This window comes from Rhinopithecus roxellana, chromosome 1 (assembly GCF_007565055.1).
Source record: "Rhinopithecus roxellana isolate Shanxi Qingling chromosome 1, ASM756505v1, whole genome shotgun sequence".
Classification (NCBI taxonomy): domain Eukaryota; kingdom Metazoa; phylum Chordata; class Mammalia; order Primates; family Cercopithecidae; genus Rhinopithecus; species Rhinopithecus roxellana.
This window is the reverse complement of record NC_044549.1, coordinates 159,988,438-160,007,107: the sequence shown is the minus strand read 5'-3', so window position 1 is coordinate 160,007,107 and position 18,670 is coordinate 159,988,438. Positions and strand designations below refer to the sequence as shown.

General features: G+C 46.0%; 1 protein-coding gene across 1 annotated transcript in view; it reads right to left on the bottom strand.

The window, feature by feature from the left end:
- GPD1L (glycerol-3-phosphate dehydrogenase 1 like) overlaps positions 1-5,944 on the bottom strand; it is a 64,599-nt gene extending 58,655 nt beyond the window's left edge. Inside the window, exon 1 of the mRNA XM_010354461.2 lies at positions 5,695-5,944. Within this exon, the coding sequence (XP_010352763.1) occupies positions 5,695-5,741 (47 nt within the window). The 5' untranslated portion in view covers positions 5,742-5,944. The remainder of the gene's footprint in view (positions 1-5,694) is intronic.
- Between the last annotated feature and the right edge of the window lie 12,726 nt (positions 5,945-18,670).

The following is an 18,670-nucleotide window of genomic DNA, read 5'->3' as shown; positions in this document are numbered from 1 at the left end:
AAAAACTAGCCGGGCGAGGTGGCGGGCGCCTGTAGTCCCAGCTACTCGGGAGGCTGAGGCAGGAGAATGGCGTGAACCCGGGAGGCGGAGCTTGCAGTGAGCTGAGATCTGGCCACTGCACTCCAGTCCGGGCGACAGAGCGAGACTCCGCCTCAAAAAAAAAAAAAAAAAAAAGAAATGAAAGGTTAAGGTAAGAAACTGAGAGCTCTCGACTCATTCCTAGAATAGTAGTCATTATTATATTATATATATATTTTTTGATAGGGGTTCCCTCCTGTCACCCAGGCTGGAGTGCAATGGCACCATCGTGACTCACTGTAATCTTCACCTCCTGGGCTCAAGAGATTCTCCTGCCTTAGCCTCCCAAGTGGAGTGGGTGGGACTACAGGCACATGCCATCATGCCCAGCTAATTTTTATATTTTTTTGTAGAGACAGGGTCTCACTAAGTTGTCTAGGCTGGTCTTGAACTCCTAGGCTCAACCAATCCACCTGCCTCAGCCTTCCAAAGTGTTGGGGTTACAGGTATGAGCCACTGCACCATGATTTTTATTTATATTTTATTTATTTATTTTTTAAATTTAGAGACAGGGTCTTGCTATGTTTCTCAGGCTGGACTCAAATTGTGGGGCTCAAATGATTCTTCCACCTCAGCCTCCCAAAGTGTTGAGGTTATAGACATGAGCCACTGCACCCAGCCACACTCATGATTTGTACACTGAACAGGTGTGGGAGATGAAGGAAACAGGTGATTAAATATTACTTTTTAAAAAGCTGTACAAACTTTCTCACCTTAGCCCACGAGGGAACTCTAAATCTCTTCCCAGTTCATCTCCAGTCCATCCTATCAACTCTCACTCCAACTTCCAAGGTAGAAGTGTGTCCGTGTGCCTGTCCTCAGGGAAGGATTATTTCTGCCCGTAAAGGAGCTAACTTATAGTCACTCAAATTGTTTCTGAGCTCTCTGTGTGGCGAGAATCACAACAGAAACTGAGTAGCGCAGACAAAAGGGTGTCCAGGGCGGACGAACAGCCAGGATGCTGCACCCAGCCGATCCCAGCAGACCAAAAAAAAAAGAGTCACAGGTCCAGTTTCAGTCATCAGTGCAAAGTGGGCCAAAGTGCTCCTTGACCTTCAGTATCAGAGAAAATGTCAGGCTGTGGGGTGATGTGAAAACAAGGACAAGAGACAGGCAACTCCCAAGGACACTCCTCCAGCTGTCTATCAGCCACTCTCCTCGTCTCCTGTCTTCTCTCCCATCCTCTGCCTCTCTACCCCTTGGCCAAACCCCAAACCAGTCCATTTTGTGACTTAATGACAACTCTGATCAAGGATGATGAAACTAATAATACTAATAGCAACTGTCATTTATGAGTGCTAGTCACCATGCACTCTCCCCAGATCATTTCATTTAATCCTAACCATAATCCCAGAGAGCAGGTACCAACATATGATTCTTAGAGAGAAGCACTTTTCCCAAGGCCTCAGACCTGCCAAGTGGGGGACCCAGGCAGTCAGATTCCCAAGCTCTTTCTTATACCACTGCACTACCCTACCTCCAAAGGAGATTGAGGATGTGTTTCTGGACATATGCTTCCTATCACAAGGGTTTGGCTGTAAATACGGCCCTGAGGTTTTAACTCTAGAACTTTATTTTGCACTGTATCTGGGTGATCTTCCCAAGGTGCTGGTTTAAAAAAAGAAATATTGGGCCAGGCACTGTGGCTCATGCCTGTAATCCCAGCACTTTGCGAGGCCAAGGCGGGCAGATTACTTGAGGCCAGGAGTTCAAGACCAGCCTGGCCAACACGGCAAAACCCTGTCTCTACTAAAAATACAAAACTTAGCTGGGTGTGGTGGTGCCTGCCTGTAATCCCAGCTACTCAGGAGGCTGAGGCATGAGAATCACTTGAACCCAGCAGATGGAGGTTGCAGTGAGCCAAGATTGTGCCACTGCACTCTAGCCTGGGTAACACAGCTGACTCTGTCTGAACAACAACAAAAACAAAAAAAGAAAAAAGAAACTGTTTCATCTTTGAAAGAACCTGAGAAGCTTTTGTTGCTTTTCCAAATCAAAGTCCCAGAGCCAGGAAAAGTCATGCAGGTTAGGAAGTTCCTCCCTGCACCTGTGGCAGTGGGCAGCACAGCAGGGCTCCGCTGGATGCATGAGGGCCCCTCCTCTGGCCTCCTCTCTCTAATCTGTGTAGAGAAAATGAGCTTCACCAAAGAACGGGACAAGGGCATGTTATACAACACGTTTACTTTCCTGCCCAGGACCTTCCTGGCTGAAGCCCCCTGGCAAGCCAGCTAAATTCAATATGCTGGTAACTGTATTGCAACTGATGACAATTGACTTGGGAGAGGCACTCCATGTGAGAGTTCTCATATGTGACAAACACTTTTATTTACACAAGCAGGCTAAACTGCCTTAAAGTTCCAAGTATAAATATTGCTCAAGCAACCTGACATTCCTGAGGTAAGAACCAGATCCGGAAGGCTAGGTCTATCTCTTCTTGATCTGTATTAAATTTGGCAAAAGGCTAAAGTTCCTTAAGAAAAAAAAATCTCATTCTCAGGGGAATGATTAAGCAAGTCTAGTTTCAGTGGTAATTCTGACACAAGTGGTTTTGGGACCACACTTTAAGAAACACGATTTAAAATGTAAGCAGTTATTCCATTCCACTTGGCATTTCCTTCGGTCTTATCTTCCATGCCCTCACTGATCTCAGACCTGAAGGTAAGTTGTTTAAGGACAGGGACTGTGTTCAGCTGTGTCTGCATCCCTGGTCAGACCACAGTATCTACACCGGGCAACACTCAAACGTCTGCTGACCAGAGCTTAACACCCCTCTGGGGCTTCTCCATGTTGTTTTCAGTTCCTGAGTTCCTGAATCCTTCTGGGGAGGTCGTGATCCTCTCTCTAGGACTTGAGTATCTCTGTACCCAAAGGCAGTGGCACAGAAGCCAAGAATTGTTCCCGTCTAATCCCATAATTAATGAAGCCAGGCAGCCAGCCCAAACTATCAGCACATTTCTCAATTGCTCTGCTTCAGTATCACTGGCCAAGTTCAACTCCATTTCCCTGGGCTGGAGTGGGCCAAGGAAACAGTCAAGTACACCAGAATGAAGAAGCCATGGGCAGGCAGCCAAATCCCAGCAGAAGGGGCAGGAGGCTCACTTCACTACTCTTGCTCCAGGCCCGGTTCCAGCATGGCAGAGCTGTGTTACTTGTCCTGCACCTTGCAAATTAGGAAAAGGGGCTGTCATCTGTGGAATTTTACAGAATAGAAAACTAATGTTTAAAAAACATGTGCTAAATGGGTGCCTTTCAAACGGCATGGGCCAACAGGGGAGCTGACACTGCACTCAAGTGACCTTGAGATTAAAACTGGCAAAGCCAAGCTGAAAGTCCAAATTAAGCTCTGCAGCAGCAAGGTACCAACTCTATTAAATGTTGTGTAGAACATTCTGTTGTTGGTTGAAAAATGCAGCTCACAGAAAAGTACACAATACCCTAGTATTTGTAGGGTGGAGGGGGAAAGGAATATATGTAAGCATCCACTTGCATGGAATTCCTCCAGAAAGGACAGAAGTAATTCCTAACACTGGTTTTCCTTCAGGAGGTATTCAGGGGGGATAAATGTGGATGGGTGATGTTTCACTGTTTTTGGTACGCTTTGGTTTTTGTTTTTTATTTTTTGTTTTGTTCTGTTCTTTTGAGACAGGGTTTCACTCCCTTTTTTGAGACTAGAGTACAATGGTGCGATCTAATTTCGGCTCACTGCAACCTCTGCCTCCCAGGCTCAGGCGATTCTCCTGCCTTAGCATCCCAAGTACCTGGGACCACAGGCATGTGCCACCATGCCCAACTAATATTTTATTTTTTGTAGAGGCGGGGTTTCACCATGTTGTCCAGGCTAGTCTGAAACTCCTGGGCCCACCTCAGCCTCCCAAAGTGCTGGGATTACAGGCATAAGCCACGGCGCCTGGCCCTGGTTGTTAAACAATGTGAATGTATTATTCAACCAAATATCATTATGGTTTTAAAAATTAGTTTTTGGCCGGGCGCGGTGGCTCAAGCCTGTAATCCCAGCACTTTGGGAGGCCGAGACGGGCGGATCACGAGGTCAGGAGATCGAGACCATCCTGGCTAACACTGTGAAACCTCGTCTCTACTAAAAAATACAAAAAACTAGCCGGGCGAGGTGGCGGGCGCCTGTAGTCCCAGCTACGGGAGGCTGAGGCAGGAGAATGGCGTAAACCCGGGAGGCGGAGCTTGCAGTGAGCTGAGATCCGGCCACTGTACTCCAGCCCCGGCGACGGAGCGAGACTCCGTCTCAAAAAAAAAAAAAAAAAAAAAAAAAAAAAAAAAAAAAAAATTAGTTTTGAGGCAGGGAGCGGTCGCTCACACCTGTAATCCCAGTTACTCAAGTGGATGAGGCACAAGAATCGCTTGAATTCGGGAGGTGGAGGTTGCAGTGAGCCAAGATCGTACCACTGCAGTCCAGCCTGGGCAACAGAGTCTTAGTATTGACTTAGCATATGCCAGGCACTAGGGTAGATGCCCTTCTCAAAAGTTGGAGACAGATAATCAAATAACTCCTTATAAAACAATGATACAGGCCAGTAATAGGGACACAGAGAGAGGCCACTGGCCTTGCTGGGATGGAAAAGTGAAGAACCAGGTAAGGTTTCCATCAATAAGTACTTTCTGGGCCAAGTCTTGAAAGAGTAAAACTAAGACCAACTACGTAAGACCAACTGCTGCAGCACTTCTGATGCCTGTCACGCCACAGAAAACCCGGTAAACAGGAGCACTGAAAGGAGATCATCACTCTTAACTATTGTACACCAGTCCCTCCAGTGTGGCGAAAGGAGTGTACAGCAATGAAAAAAGGCTTAGAAACACCAGATGCTACACTTTGCTTCCTTCCCCCTTCACACCCCCACCTCTACATTCACCCAGACACACCAGAGAATCCTACAGTGTACGTTTGATTAAGCGTACTAGAAGAACTGACATTTCTAAAGTGCTCCATAAAATGTTAAAGTCAAATAAGGCCCCAAAGAGACTCAAAGCTTGGCAAACATCTCGGCAAAGGAGAATTCTCAACGCCTCAGGGGAGCGGCCTGTTGAAACTTGGATTTTCTTCCTGATACGACGCGCCTAAGATAGTGGACCTATCAGAAGCGGGGGCGAGACGGGCACCTTGAAGGGTAGAGCCTGCCCCGCCCGTGACCTGGGCAGCAAGAGACCTTTAGCCCTCTCCGCCTCGGTTTCCTCAACACCGAAACTGCAGTAAGAATGCTCGAGCCTCCTCCAAGTCCTTGACCCAGGAGATCCGCCGTGGAGAACAGAGTAAGCCTTTAGGATGTTGTGCAAAACACCCAGGCGTGGCAAGCAGGTGGCTTCTGCGCGCTCAGTAACGAGGGCGCAGACAGGTGCCCGCGTGCGCGGGATGCCCTCTCTCCGCGCTGTTCCCCGCACGCACGCGGGCCCAGCGCCTCCCGAGCGAGTGCCCCGGTGCGGCCTCCTCGGGCGCACCGTGCCCAGCCCAGCAACGAAGTCGCCCACCGCGCCTCCCTGCGCGCAGTGCCCGATGCCCACGCCGCAGCATGGGGCGCGCAGCCCTCACCGCCCGGGAGAGGCGCTTCCTGGAAGCGGAGCCCCGGCCTCCAACCCGCCGCTGCTCACCAGTTCCCCGAGCCCACGATGCACACTTTCAGGGGCGCCGCTGCCATGGCCAGGCCGAGTGTAGCCGCCCGGACCGTGCTTCCCTGGCCGGCTGCCCACCTCCGCCTGCTCAGGCTTGCCCGCAGCGGCTGGCGGCGGCCCCGCCCCGTTCGCCTCTCCGCCAATGGTCGCGGCCACCCCCGCCCGGCTCCGGGGGCCACAGCTGACAGCCGGGCAGGACCCGCTTCGCCACTCCCAAGAACCACTGCGCACGCCTGGCCCTGGCCTGCCTCCCGGCCCGGCTCCGGCACCGCCCCACCCTTCCCGAGGCACGTCGGGACATGTAGTCCTCATCCGCTGTCGCTGCGCGGCCCTAGACAGCAGCTCCCGCTGCGCCACGTGCAGGCCTGGGCCACCGAGCAGCGACTCCCGCCCCTGGTTCCCGGTGGAGGCTGCACTCCATCCTCATGGGTGGAGCAGACCCGACCATCTCGCCATGGTGCCCCTTACACGCTCCTTTTTCCGTACGCGGGAAGGGCTGCCACATTCCCATTTGGAGCCGAGAGAGGCTCCTAGGTTGACTCTCAAGCCGACCAGACTTGGGGCAGAGCTCGAAGTGCCCACCCTGCCTTGTCATCCTCTGCCTCATTTGCACAAACAAGACACAGCCTGGCACCTCTGAGCTTCTTAGTGAACTTGGATCTTCAGAGGGCTTTGGAATTTGGCTGGACAGTACCTGTATTTCAAGGATGACACCTTTTCTAGTTAGAGTCAAGATAGAAACATGACCTGGTGCGGTGGCTCAGGCCTGTAATCCCAGCACTTTTGGAGGCCGAGTCAGGAGGATCACTTGAGCCCAGGAGTTCGAGACCAGCCTGGGCAACGTAATTAGGAGCCCCACCCGTCTGTACAAAAATTTAAAAAATTAGCCAAGCATGGTGGCATGCACCTGTAGTCCTAGCTACTAAGGAGGCTGAGGTGGGAGAATTAAATGTGCCCAGGAGGTCGAGGCTTCAGTGAGCCAGGATAGGGCCACTGCACTCCAGACTGAAGGACAGTGAGACCCTGTCTCAACAAAAAATAAATACATAAAAATAAAGGAAAAAAGGTAACAACGGCTTGCATTCAGTGGGTGTCACCCTCACACACTTACCTGGCAGGAATTGCCTTACCATTGTCTTTGCCCAGGGCCTGACTTATCCCTTGCTTGTGATTTGTTTGCATTTGTGATTAACACAATGCTCCCCTCCTCCTTGACAAATAGAACCTTAGTTTGTTCATTCTGAGCATCAGTCTCTGCCAGGCACTGTGCTAGACACTGTCAGAGTAAGACAAAGTCCTTTAAACCAGTGGTTCTCAAAGTCTGCTGCATATTAGAGTCACTGGGGCTTTTAAAAATCCCCATGCCCAGGCACCATTGTAGGCCAGTTACATCAGAATGTCCCAGGTGGGATCCAGGCATCAGCATGTTTATTTATTTATTGACTTATGTATTTTTTGAGACAGTCTCCCTCTGTTGCCCGGGCTGGAGCAGAATTTTTTAAAGTTCAAGAGGTAATTGCAAAAGGAAGCCAAGATTGAGAACCAGAAGACTAAAATATCAGTGGATTTTGGCTAAAGAAACAAATACTCTAGTACCTACAAAAAAACTAAGCCTAGGCTGGGCGCCATGGCTCACGCCTATAACCCCAGCACTTTAGGAGGCTGAGGTAGGCAGATCACCTGGGGTCAGGAGTTCGAGACCAGTCTGCCCAACTTGGTGAAACCCCCGTCTCTACTGAAAATACAAAAAATTAGCCAGGCATGGTGGCGGATGCCTGTAATCCTAGCTACTCGGGAAGCTGAGACAGGAGAATCGCTTGAACCTGTGAGGTGGAGGTTGCAGTGAGCCGAGATCTTGCCACTGCACTCCAGCCTGGGCGATAAGAGCGAAACTCCATTTCAAAAAAATAATAATAATAATACTAAGCCTATTAGTTTGATGCTCAGAGAATTGTTATTTTTGCTTTGTTCTCTACACTGAATGAAATAGTTATTTGTGTTACTTATGATATTTGCTTAAGAAAATACTTAAAAGGAGCTGGTGAGCCAGAGCAGTCTTTCTATCCCCTCACCAATGGTTTGTTCTCAATTATTTGCAATAATGCAAAGATACATGCAGAGATAATGGGAAAGATGGGCTAGTCAAGCTTTATTAATCCTTTCTGTATTTGTGTAACAGAATGCATTTGTCAAATTGAATAATGAAGTCATGTACTTGGGTAGATACATACACTGCAAATATTTATATTGTCTAACTGAACTAGGATCCCTTCATCTGGTACAGTAAGGCCAAATACCCACACCAAGGTTTGCAGAGGGAGAAAGAAGGGTGTTTATCTGTAGGGCACCAAGCAAGGAGAATCAGGTAGCTCCTCCTTGATGGCTGGCAAGTAAGGGTTTTTAAAGGCAGTTGGGGGTCAGGTGCGCTGGCTCACACCTGTAATCTCAACACTTTGGGAGGCGGGGGCAGGAAGATTGCTTGAGTTCAGGAGTTCAAGACCAGTCTGGATAACACATACCCTGTCTCTACAGAAAGTTAAAATTAGCTGTGTGTCCCAGCTAGTCGGGATAGGCTGAGATGAGGGGATTACTTGAGCCTAGGATGTCGAGGTTGCAGTGAACTGTAATTGTGCCACTGCACTCCAGCCTGAACAAAAGAGCGAGACCCTGTTTCAAAAATAAAAAGTAAAATAAAGGTGCGTGGGGCAGAGGTTACAGGTAAAGTCATAAATCAATACGTGGAGCTACACATTGGTTTGACCTAAAAAGGCAGGACATCTCAAAGGTGGCGGGGGGGACCCACAGGTCATAGGTGAATCAGAGATTTTCTTTAAGGAACTTTAAATAAAACTTTGTCTAAAATTTGGGGTCAGCAGAAAAGAACATTAGTTCTCAGCCCAGGCAGTATAGGGAGACCCCATCTCTACAAAAATAATTTTAAAATTAGCTGACCATGGTGGCACAGACCTGTGGTTCCAGCTACTTGGGAGACTGAGGTGGGAGGATTGCTTGAGCCTGGAAGGTGGAGGTTGCAGTGAGCCATGATTGTGCAACTGCACTCCAGCCTGGGCAACAGAATGAGACACTATCTCCAAAAAGAAAAAATAAACGAAAGAAAAAAGAGAATGTTAGTTCTGATTTGCAGGCATGACTTTTAGGCCCCTCTGGAAGACATTTAGAACAAAGAAAAGTGGTCAGAGTTCAATCCTCAGTTCCTCCTTATCCTTGGTCTACATGCCAGTGGATACATTTGGTGAGGGTCTGGGTTTCTAAAGAACAACTCAGGGACATATGTTAAGATGCATCATTAGTTTCCATAGGGACCATCTTCGGACTCTAACTTCCTTGGCTTTTTTTTTTTTTTTTTTTTAGGTAGAGTCTTGCTCTGTCATCCAAGCTGGAGTGCAGTGGCACAATCTCAGCTCACTGCAACCTCTGCCTCCCAACTCAAGTGATCCTCTCCCTCAGCCTCTTAAGTAGTTGGGACTACAGGTACATGTCACAATGCTAATTTTTGTATCTTTTGTAGAGACGGGGTTTTGCCATGTTGCCTAGGCTGGTCTTGAACCCCTGAGCTCAAGTGATCTGCTCACCTTAGCCTTCCAAAAGTGCTGAGATTACAGGCATGAGCCACTGTGCCCAGCCTTGGCTATTGTTTTAAGTTACTGTTACCTTCTTGCTTATTAATTTGCTCATTTGCTTCTCAAGGCTGGGTAGGTGCCTGGAATTTCCCTTGAATGAACTCAAGATTTTCTGTTATTTCCATGCTTGGGAGATCCACAGGCCTTTAAGAGGGGTCCCTGCTCTGTCTCCTTTACACCAAATTATTCATTTTTAGCAGTTGCCTAAAAGTTTTTAGTTTATTTTTAAAAAGGGGGTTTTTTGGTAGAAAGAGGGTCTTGCTATGTTGCTCAGGCTGATCTTGAACTCCTGGCCTCAGGCAATCTTCCTGCCTTGGCCTCTCAAAGTGCTGGGATTATAGGCAAGAGCCACCACTCCTAGTCACCTAAAAGTTTTTTTTTTTTGTTTTGTTTTTTAATTTTTTTGGGGCCACTTATAAGTTTTGTAACTTCTCTGGAAACTCTTATTCCTGAATATTACAACTACATTTGCATGAATGTGAGCTACCCAGCTATTCTGTGTGTTGGAGTGATCAGACCCAACACCAGGCCATGGGTGCTACAAAGTCCAACAGAGTCAAAGGAATGAGAAAAGACAAGTTAAGAGAGAAAGTGGGACCGGGGGCCAATGCTAGTATGTAGGCTGCAAAGGCCCTGAGCTCTGGGAGCCCACGCTATTTATTGCTGATAACAAAGAAACAGGTGGTGACGATGTGGGGGTTGAAAGGAAGCGGTGTAGCAAGTGAATGAGCTACAGCTGTGACGGTTTAGCATTTTCTTTGAAACATATGGCTACTTGAGATAATGGGAGAAAGGAGCCAGCAAGTCTAGACCCATTCCAAAGGCCAGGAGGGGTTTTAGACCCTGGACCCTGGACATGTTCCAAGCCCTGCCTCAGCTTCTCTACCAATCCTCAGCTTTTCTCCCAACACTGTGGACATATCCTGTCCAGCATCATCCTACAGTGTTTATTGGTGACCTGATATGCACAACACATTGTGCGAGAACAGACAGACAGGATAGTCATTTGGTGTTACAGACTGGTTACAAAGATTAAGACAAAAAACAAATAGGTGAAATTTATGAACCTAATGTTGAGAAAATAAAGCAAGTTCCGGGAGAATACATACAGTGAGATCCCATTTCTGTTAGTTCAGAAACAAGCAAAAATAAATCTATCACTAGGGATTCACATGTAGTGAAACTGTGGAGGAAAACAAGGAAAGGAAACACACAAAATGGAGGATTGTGGATATGGTGAAGGGCAGGCTTAGTTATTTACACATTTTGCACATATTAAATCATTTTTGTGTAGATGTTTAATGAAAATCACAGGCGAAAGGAGAACCTGCAGTACAGAGGAGTGAAGAAAGCCAAACCAACCACAGTGGATAGGAACTAGTAACCTGCTTTCCAATTTTGAGATAGCTGATCTTCTACCAGTCCCACTCTTTTGTCTAAGATGACAGTGCCAATGATGTTGGTCTTCTGTGTGCCACCTTCTCCAAAAGGGTTGAATAGCCTGGAAGACAAAAGGTTAGCCATTGTCATTGTGACAGTGCCAACTCTTTGGGGACCTGGAGAAGGCTTAGGGCAGGGGTGTCCAACCTTTTGGCTTCCCTGGGCCACATTCGAAGAAGAACTGTCTTGGGCCACACATAAAACACCCTAACACTAATGATAGCTGATGAGCTAAAAAACAAACAAAAAATCAAAACAAAAGAAAACAAAAACAAAAACAACTTGCAAAAAAAATCTCATAATGCTTTAAGAAAGTTTACAAATTTGTGTTGGGCTGCATGTGGTCCATAGGCTGTGGGTTGGACAAGCTTGGCATAGAGTGTACATAATGTCATGCATGGAGACAATGTCTTTAACAACATGACTGGTTCATGCATTGTGGTAGAAAGAAGTGCCACTAGCTAGCCAGGTAAAAATCAGGTAGCACTTTGGAAACTCAGCCCAGAAATCTCCTTAGCAAGGTCCCTGAGTTCATGAAGTACACTTTTTATTTTCCACATTGCAGAAGGCAATGGCAACAGTGTTGTCAAACTTTTCTATGTAACTGGAGTCCCCTTTCCTCTCTCTGGATAACATTTCCCTCACTTTAAGTCCTCACCTCCAGTCTCCTACACCGTTACTAACATGCTCCCAGAGGCGTTTCTGGCTTATATCTGCTGCCCAGTCCCAAAGCCAGTGCTGTGTGTTATGGTGTCATCAGTACTCCACTTCTGGGTACAAAAATCTGTCCTGATTATTGCTTGTTGCATAACAAACCGTCCCAAAAGGTAGATCTTAAAACACCATTTCTTTATCTCTGGAATATTATATGGGGGTGGATGTTCAAATGGGGCTGGAAGATCCACTTCTAAGACGTCTTGCTTGGATAGAGCAAGATGGAGGCCAAAATGGCTGCCAAGTTGTGCCTGTTGCTGCCTGGGAGCTGGGCGGAAGCTGAGGGCTGGAGGCTGGAATCCTCTGCATGGGCTTCTCTGGAGCTGCTCCTCCATGGCATAGTGCCTGCATTCTGCAAGGAAGCATCACAAGAAAACAAAACGGAAATTGCTAATTTCTTTTTTTTTTTTTTTTTTTTTTGAGACGGAGTCTTGCTCTGCCGCCCAGGCTGGAGTGCAGTGGCCGGATCTCAGCTCACTGCAAGCTCCGCCTCCCGGGTTCCCGCCATTCTCCTGTCTCAGCCTCCCGAGTAGCTGGGACTACAGGCGCCCGCCTCGTCGCCCGGCTAGTTTTTTTTTTGTATTTTTTAGTAGAGACGGGGTTTCACCGTATTAGCCAGGATGGTCTCGATCTCCTGACCTCATGATCCGCCCGTCTCGGCCTCCCAAAGTGCTGGGATTACAGGCTTGAGACTTGAATCCAGAAATGACCATGACATCACTTTTGTTTGATCAAAAAATTACAGAGCCCAGATTCTAAAGGAAGGGACATAGGCTCTACCTCTCATTAAAAGAAGGTGCCAAAGAATTTGGGGATTATGTTTTAAAATTGCCATTGCCATGCTCTATATTATATATTCATCTTACAAGTGAGGACACTAAGGTACAGCAACACTAAAAAAACACTTTCCAAGGGTCCAGTGTTGAGCCAGGACCAGAATTTTTGGATTCATATCCTGCACTTATCAACTGTTCATTTATTCTACATGTACTTGCTGAGCACCTACTATGTGCTGGTCACTGTGCTAGGTCCCAAGAATTAAATATTAAACAAGAGCTGGGTGAGGTGGCTCACACCTGTAATCCCAGTAATTTGGGAGGCTGAGGTGGGCAGATCACTTTAACTCAGGAGCTCGAGACCAGCCTGGGCAAGACCCCATCTCTAAAAAATTAGCCAGGTGTGGTGGTGCATGCCTGTAGTTCCAGCTATTCAGGAGGCTGAGGCAGGAGAATCACTTGACCCCAGGAGGTGGAGGTTGCAGTCAGCTGAGATTGCGCCATTGCACTCCAGCCTGGATGACAGAGTGAGAGTCTCTCTCAAAAACAAACTCTCAAGAGAAGCAAGGTTCCTGCCCTCTTAGATGCTTATATTTAAAGGAAGATGTAGACCAATGAACAGGGAAGCACCCTAGTGTGATCAATGGTACCAGCTTACTATGGCAGCTCAGAAAAAGACCCTTGTCCCAGATTTGGGAGTTTAAGAAGGCTTCTTAGATAAAGTAAGATCTCTGCTGAAGCGTGAAGTAAAGGTGGCATCGGCAAAGTAAAGGGGTGGGAGAGCAGCCAATGAACTCTTCCATGCAGAGGGAATAGCACAGGCAAAATTCAGAGTCTAGAGAAAGAATGGGATGTTCAGGAGCTAAGAGGAGTTTAATATGGATGGAGGGAAGAATGAATGAGTGACAGAATATGAGGGGAAAGGGGAAATGGAAATAAAAACAGAGAGGTAGAGGAGGTACCTGATTATGGTTGGCCTTATAAAGCATATTGAAAAATTGGAACTGAAAATCTGAAGGCCAAAAAAAACACTATAGAGTTTCAGCAGGAGCTTAACATCATCAGTCTTGTGTCATAGGAAGCATGCTCTGGATGAATTCACAGGGAGAAGGCCCAAAGGCTGAGACCAGGAAGAAGCCTGCTGCTGTATTCTATAAGAGCCATAATAATGGCTTAGACTGAGATGGAGACCAGTGTGGTGGTAACAGTGATGGAGACAAGTGATTGAAACTCAGACATATCTAGGAAGCAGAAAAAAAGACTTACTACTTTCTCAGGTGCGGGAGAGGAAAGGGTCTAGGATGACTCCAGCTATCAGTCTTGGGCAACTGAATGAATATCATTTGCTAAAATGGGGAACCCAGGAAGAGAAACCGATCTAGAGAGAAAGATGATGAACTCAGTTCTAGACAAGTTAAGTTTGGGGAAGGTCATTTGATATCCAAGTTCAGATTTCAGGGAGGCAGTTGGATGTGTGAGCCTGAGATAGACACATTTGTCATTTACCAACATGTATTTAAAAGTTGCAAGTGGTCAGTGCCTAGAACAATGCCTAGCACAGAGTGGGCACTCAATAAATGTTGAATGAAAGTGATTGGGATCACTCAGAGAGATGGGAAGACAAACCAGGACAGACTCTGGAATGGACTAAGTATTAACAAAGAGGCGCATGAGAGGACGAGAAAGAAACAATGAGAACATTGGGTAGTATCACAGTTGCCAAAGGAAGGCAACATTTCAAGAAGGAAGGATGGTCACAGGGGAGTTGAGAGTGGTCAAATAAAAACCAGGGTTGGGTGCAGTGGCTTATGCTTGTAATCCCAGCACTTTGGGAGGCTGAGATGGGCAGATTGCTTGATCCCAGGAGTTTGAGACCAGCCTGGGCAACACAGCAAGACCTTGTCTTTTTTTAAAAAAAAAAAAAAAAAAAAAGGATAGGACTAAAGTGTAATGTATCTTCAGGCTAGGAGGATGTTGGTAGGGCCCTCATATGGTTGTGCAGGTAGCACACTGCACAACACCAGCAGGCACCATGCACACTGCAGACATTGTAGATCAGTATACCTAAGATGACTATTTTCTGATAGATGGAAGCAAGTGTCTTGAAAAGGAAAATGTTTTTCCAGTCCGCTTGAAAGCAATATATGGGCTAACCACAGGCCTGTTTTTTGCTGTCTCTGGTCAGAGGAAGTCACTTTCAGTTTTGGAGCTGAGCATAAACTCATTGTGTGGTGGGTGGAGGTGTAAATAAATGGAAGGTAGGGAAGTGAGACTTGAGCAAGTGCAGATATCTTAGTCTGTTTGTGCTGCTATAACAAAATCCCTGAGACTAGACAATTTATAAAGAACAGAATTTTGTTTGTTTGTTTGCTTTGTTTTCAGACAGAGTCTACCTCTGTCACCCAGGCTGGAGTGCAATGGCAGGATCTTGGCTCACTGCAACCTCCACCTCCCAGGTTCAAGTTGTTCTCGTGCTTCAGCCTCCTGAGTAGCTAGGATTGCAAGCTTGTACCATTATGCCTGGCTATTTTTGTATTTTTAGTAGAGACAGGGTTTCACCATGTTGGCCAGGCTGGTCTCAAACTCTTGGCTTTAAGTGATCTGCCTGCCTTGGCTTCCCTAAGTGCTGGGATTACAGGCGTGAGCCACTGAGGCCAGCCCAGAAATTTATGTCTGGAAAGTCCCAGGTCAAGGTGCTGGCATTCAGTGTCTGGTAAAGTTCTTCTTGCTTGTCCTCACGTGATGGAAGAGCGGGGGGGGGGGGGGGGGGGGCGGGCGGGGGGGAAGGGCCTAATTCCCTGTAGCCCTTGTAGCCCTTTTATGAAGTCGTAATCTGGGCAGATGTTGTGATTCATGCCTATAATCTTGGAGTAAATCATGGGAGGATTGCTTGAGCCCAGGAGTTCAAAAGCAGCCTGGACCACTTGGCAAGGCCTTGTCTCTACAAAAAAATGTAAAAATAGCTGGGCATGGCGGTGCACACCTATATCACCAGCTACTTGGGAGGCTGAGGTGGGAGGCTCCCCTGAGGCCAGGAGGTTAAGGCTTCAGTGATTGTGCCACTGCACTCCAGCCTGGGCAACAAAGCAAGACTCTGTCTCAAATAAACAAATAAGTCATAACTCCCAATTAGAGCCCTCATGACTTAATCACCTCCTAAGGCCCCCACCCCTTAATACTAGCAAATTGGGGATTAAGTTTCAACATGAATTTTTGGAAAAAGACACAATACATTCAAACTGCAGCAGTAGACAGTGTTTTCTGGAAGTTTTGGCTGTGAGAAGATGAGAGATAGGGACATGAGAAGAGGAGAGCAAAAACTAAAGAGGAGCGAAATAATTTTAGGTTTTTTGTTATTGTTTGTTTTACATCATGTGGAGGCAGGCTAGAATATGTTGAACTAGTCCTGGGAGGAGCCAGTAGAGAGGGAGATATCTAAAATACAGGAGAGGCAGGTGCGATGGTTCATACTGTAATCCCAGCAGGAGCACCTCTTGAGTAGCTGTGATTCCAGCTACTCAGGAGGCTGAGGCAGGGGGACTGTGAACCCAACAGTTTGAGGTTGCATTGAGCTATGATTGTGCCACTGCACTCCAGACAGAGCAAGACCCTGTCTCAAAAGATAAATAAAACAAAATTCAAAAGAGAATGAGGACAGTGAGAGTAAGAGTGAGAGAGAAATGAGTCTTTTCTTTTCTTTTCTTCTGAGATGGAGTTTCACTGTTGTTGTGCAGGCTGGAGTGCAGTGGCGTGATCTAGGCTCATTTGCAACATCTGCCTTCCAGTTTCAAGCGATCTCCTGCTTCAGCCTCCCGAGTTACTGGGATTATAGGCACCCGCGACCCATGCCCGGCTCGGTAATTTTTGTATTTTTAGTAGAGATGGGTTCACCATGTTGGCCAGGCTGGTCTCGAACTCCTGACCTCGTGATCCGCCTGCTTCAGCCTCCCAAAGTGTTTGGGATTACAGGTGTAAGCACGTATCCAGCCAAGGGATTAGTCTTATATTAGACGAGATCGTCCCAGTAAAAATTCTCTGAGAAGGAGACATCTGAATGCATGGAAGGAGCCTGCCACGGGAAGGTGGGCAGAAGAGAACTCCAGGGAGGGGGACCGCCAGTGTGAAGGCCCCGAGGCAGTGCAGAGCCTGCATATTTGAGGAACAGAAAAACTACAATTAATAAGTAAGTATGAGAGTAGAGGAGCATTTCAGTCAAAGACACAGTCAGCCCAGATTTAAATAGCAGGGGCTTGTGGTCCATGGTATTAAAAATAAAAAAAAAAAAAAAAAAAGGATTTCCCACTAGGCAAATTTGAGTCAATGCACGCATTAAACTTAATAATAATTGTTATGAATGTAAACTCTGAATAAAGTTCATGAGCCTATGCCAATTCAAAGAAAAATGTAAACAAACAAGGCAGAAGGGAAACAAGTGAACAAGGCAGGCAAGTCGAATGTCAGCCCATAAATATGGAAGAATGAAGGCTCTAGACAATCATCAACGGATGCTAACAATAGTGACGAAAGTCTGATGTGGGGACAGGATATTTACTAGCATCAAAGTGTCCACACAAATTGTTTACAAAGGATAAAACAGTAACTTTACCGTAGAGGAAACTGACTGACGCCACATTAACCACATGGTCAAAGTCATCACCAGTGATGGGACAAAGTGACACATGCACCTTCTTGAACTAAAATGAGAAGATATTTGCTGAATATCAGTGTGCTAGAGATTTATTTTTAAAAATAGGACTTCAGAATTTTACAGATTAAAATATTTTTAATTTTTTTGAGGTCTGACAGAGAATTGTCCATTTTTCCAAATAAGGACACAAGCTATTGCCATATCCTATTACCATTTTATTTCATCTATTTTATTTTAATTCATCTTATTAATCTTACTTTATTTAACATACCTTTTGAATAATTAATGCATCCACATGGTTCAAAACCCAAAAGTCTTAAAGAGGTATACAGTGAAATTCCTTTCTTTTCCAGCAGATGCCCAGTTCCCTCCTTTGAAGAAACCTTTTTCTCAATCCCAATTTCTTTGTATATCCTTCCAAGAATATCCCACGCATATACAAATACATTTTGTTTCCCTCTCTCTTTTTTTTGTTTTTGAGACAGAGTTTCTCTCTGTTGCCCTGGCTGGAGTGCCCAGGCACAAACATGGCTCACAGCAGCCTTGACCGCCTAGGCTCAAGCAATTGATCCTCTCTCCTCATCCTTCCGAATAGCTGCGACTTACAGGTGTGAGCCACCACACCTGGCCAATTTTTTAAAGTTTTTTATAGAGATGAAGTTTCACCCTGCTGCCCAGGCTGGTCTCGAACTCCTGGGCTCAAGAGATCCTCCCACCTCAGCCTTTCAAAGTGCTGGGATTACAGGTGTGAACCACTGCGCCTGGCTCCTCTTGTTTTTAATTTGTATGTTATGCACATTGTTCAGTTACTTGCTTTTTCACTAGATGTCATTTGGCATTAAAAAGTCAGTCAACATAAGAAAAGGATGCACATAATGAAAACTTAAAAGAAAAAAACTTAGCTTTTTGGAAAACACTCCCCCAAAGTCTTTATTTTTCTTATTTCTCTGTGACACTGAAAACTTATTCACAGGCTGATATTGGTTAGGTTTTTCCTTCTAATTCCAAGTAAAACATACACTTGGACCACGGTAGAGAAACATTTTATCTATTCTGCCTTACCCCACATATGTCACAGCTTTGCTTCCTCATTACACACCATACAATCGCTGGTAGGTGACATTTGTTCTGGGTATAGCTGATTTTCAAATGCAATTTCCATCTTCAATATTGTTAGTTGACAGTCCAGTGATAAATTACAGATTTTTGGCAGAAGAAAAAATGCCTCCTTCTGGAAACTTACATTGGCTTTTATCTCACCTCCTTGGGGAATACAGAATAATGGATAAAAGGCAGATTTGGCTGCTTGAAAGACCCAAATAGAGCCCCAGGCACTTAGCAGTAGCAGGTGTCAATTGTAATCTGTTCACATCAAAGTTTATTACATGATCCAGGAGGTCTGTGTACCAGGTTTTATCCAGCAACTGCATGTTTTCACCAGTTCCTTAAATTGGGACAGTGTGAAAATTTGTTGCTTCTTTTACAAACCACACTACCATAATCCTCTTTTGGTTTAGAAGCCAGCTCTTAGCCCAGCACTGTGTATTATTATAGATTATGTCTGGGGTGTCAGCCAACTTGGATCACTTGAGAACTTGGGAGTTTTAAAGATGAATTTACCAGACTTAGGACTGTAACTGACCAGAGAAGGCATATCTATCCAGTTTTTGCTTGATTAAAAGTCAAATATCCACCTGAACTTGGTTTTCTGTGGTTTTTGTTTGTTTGTTTTGTTT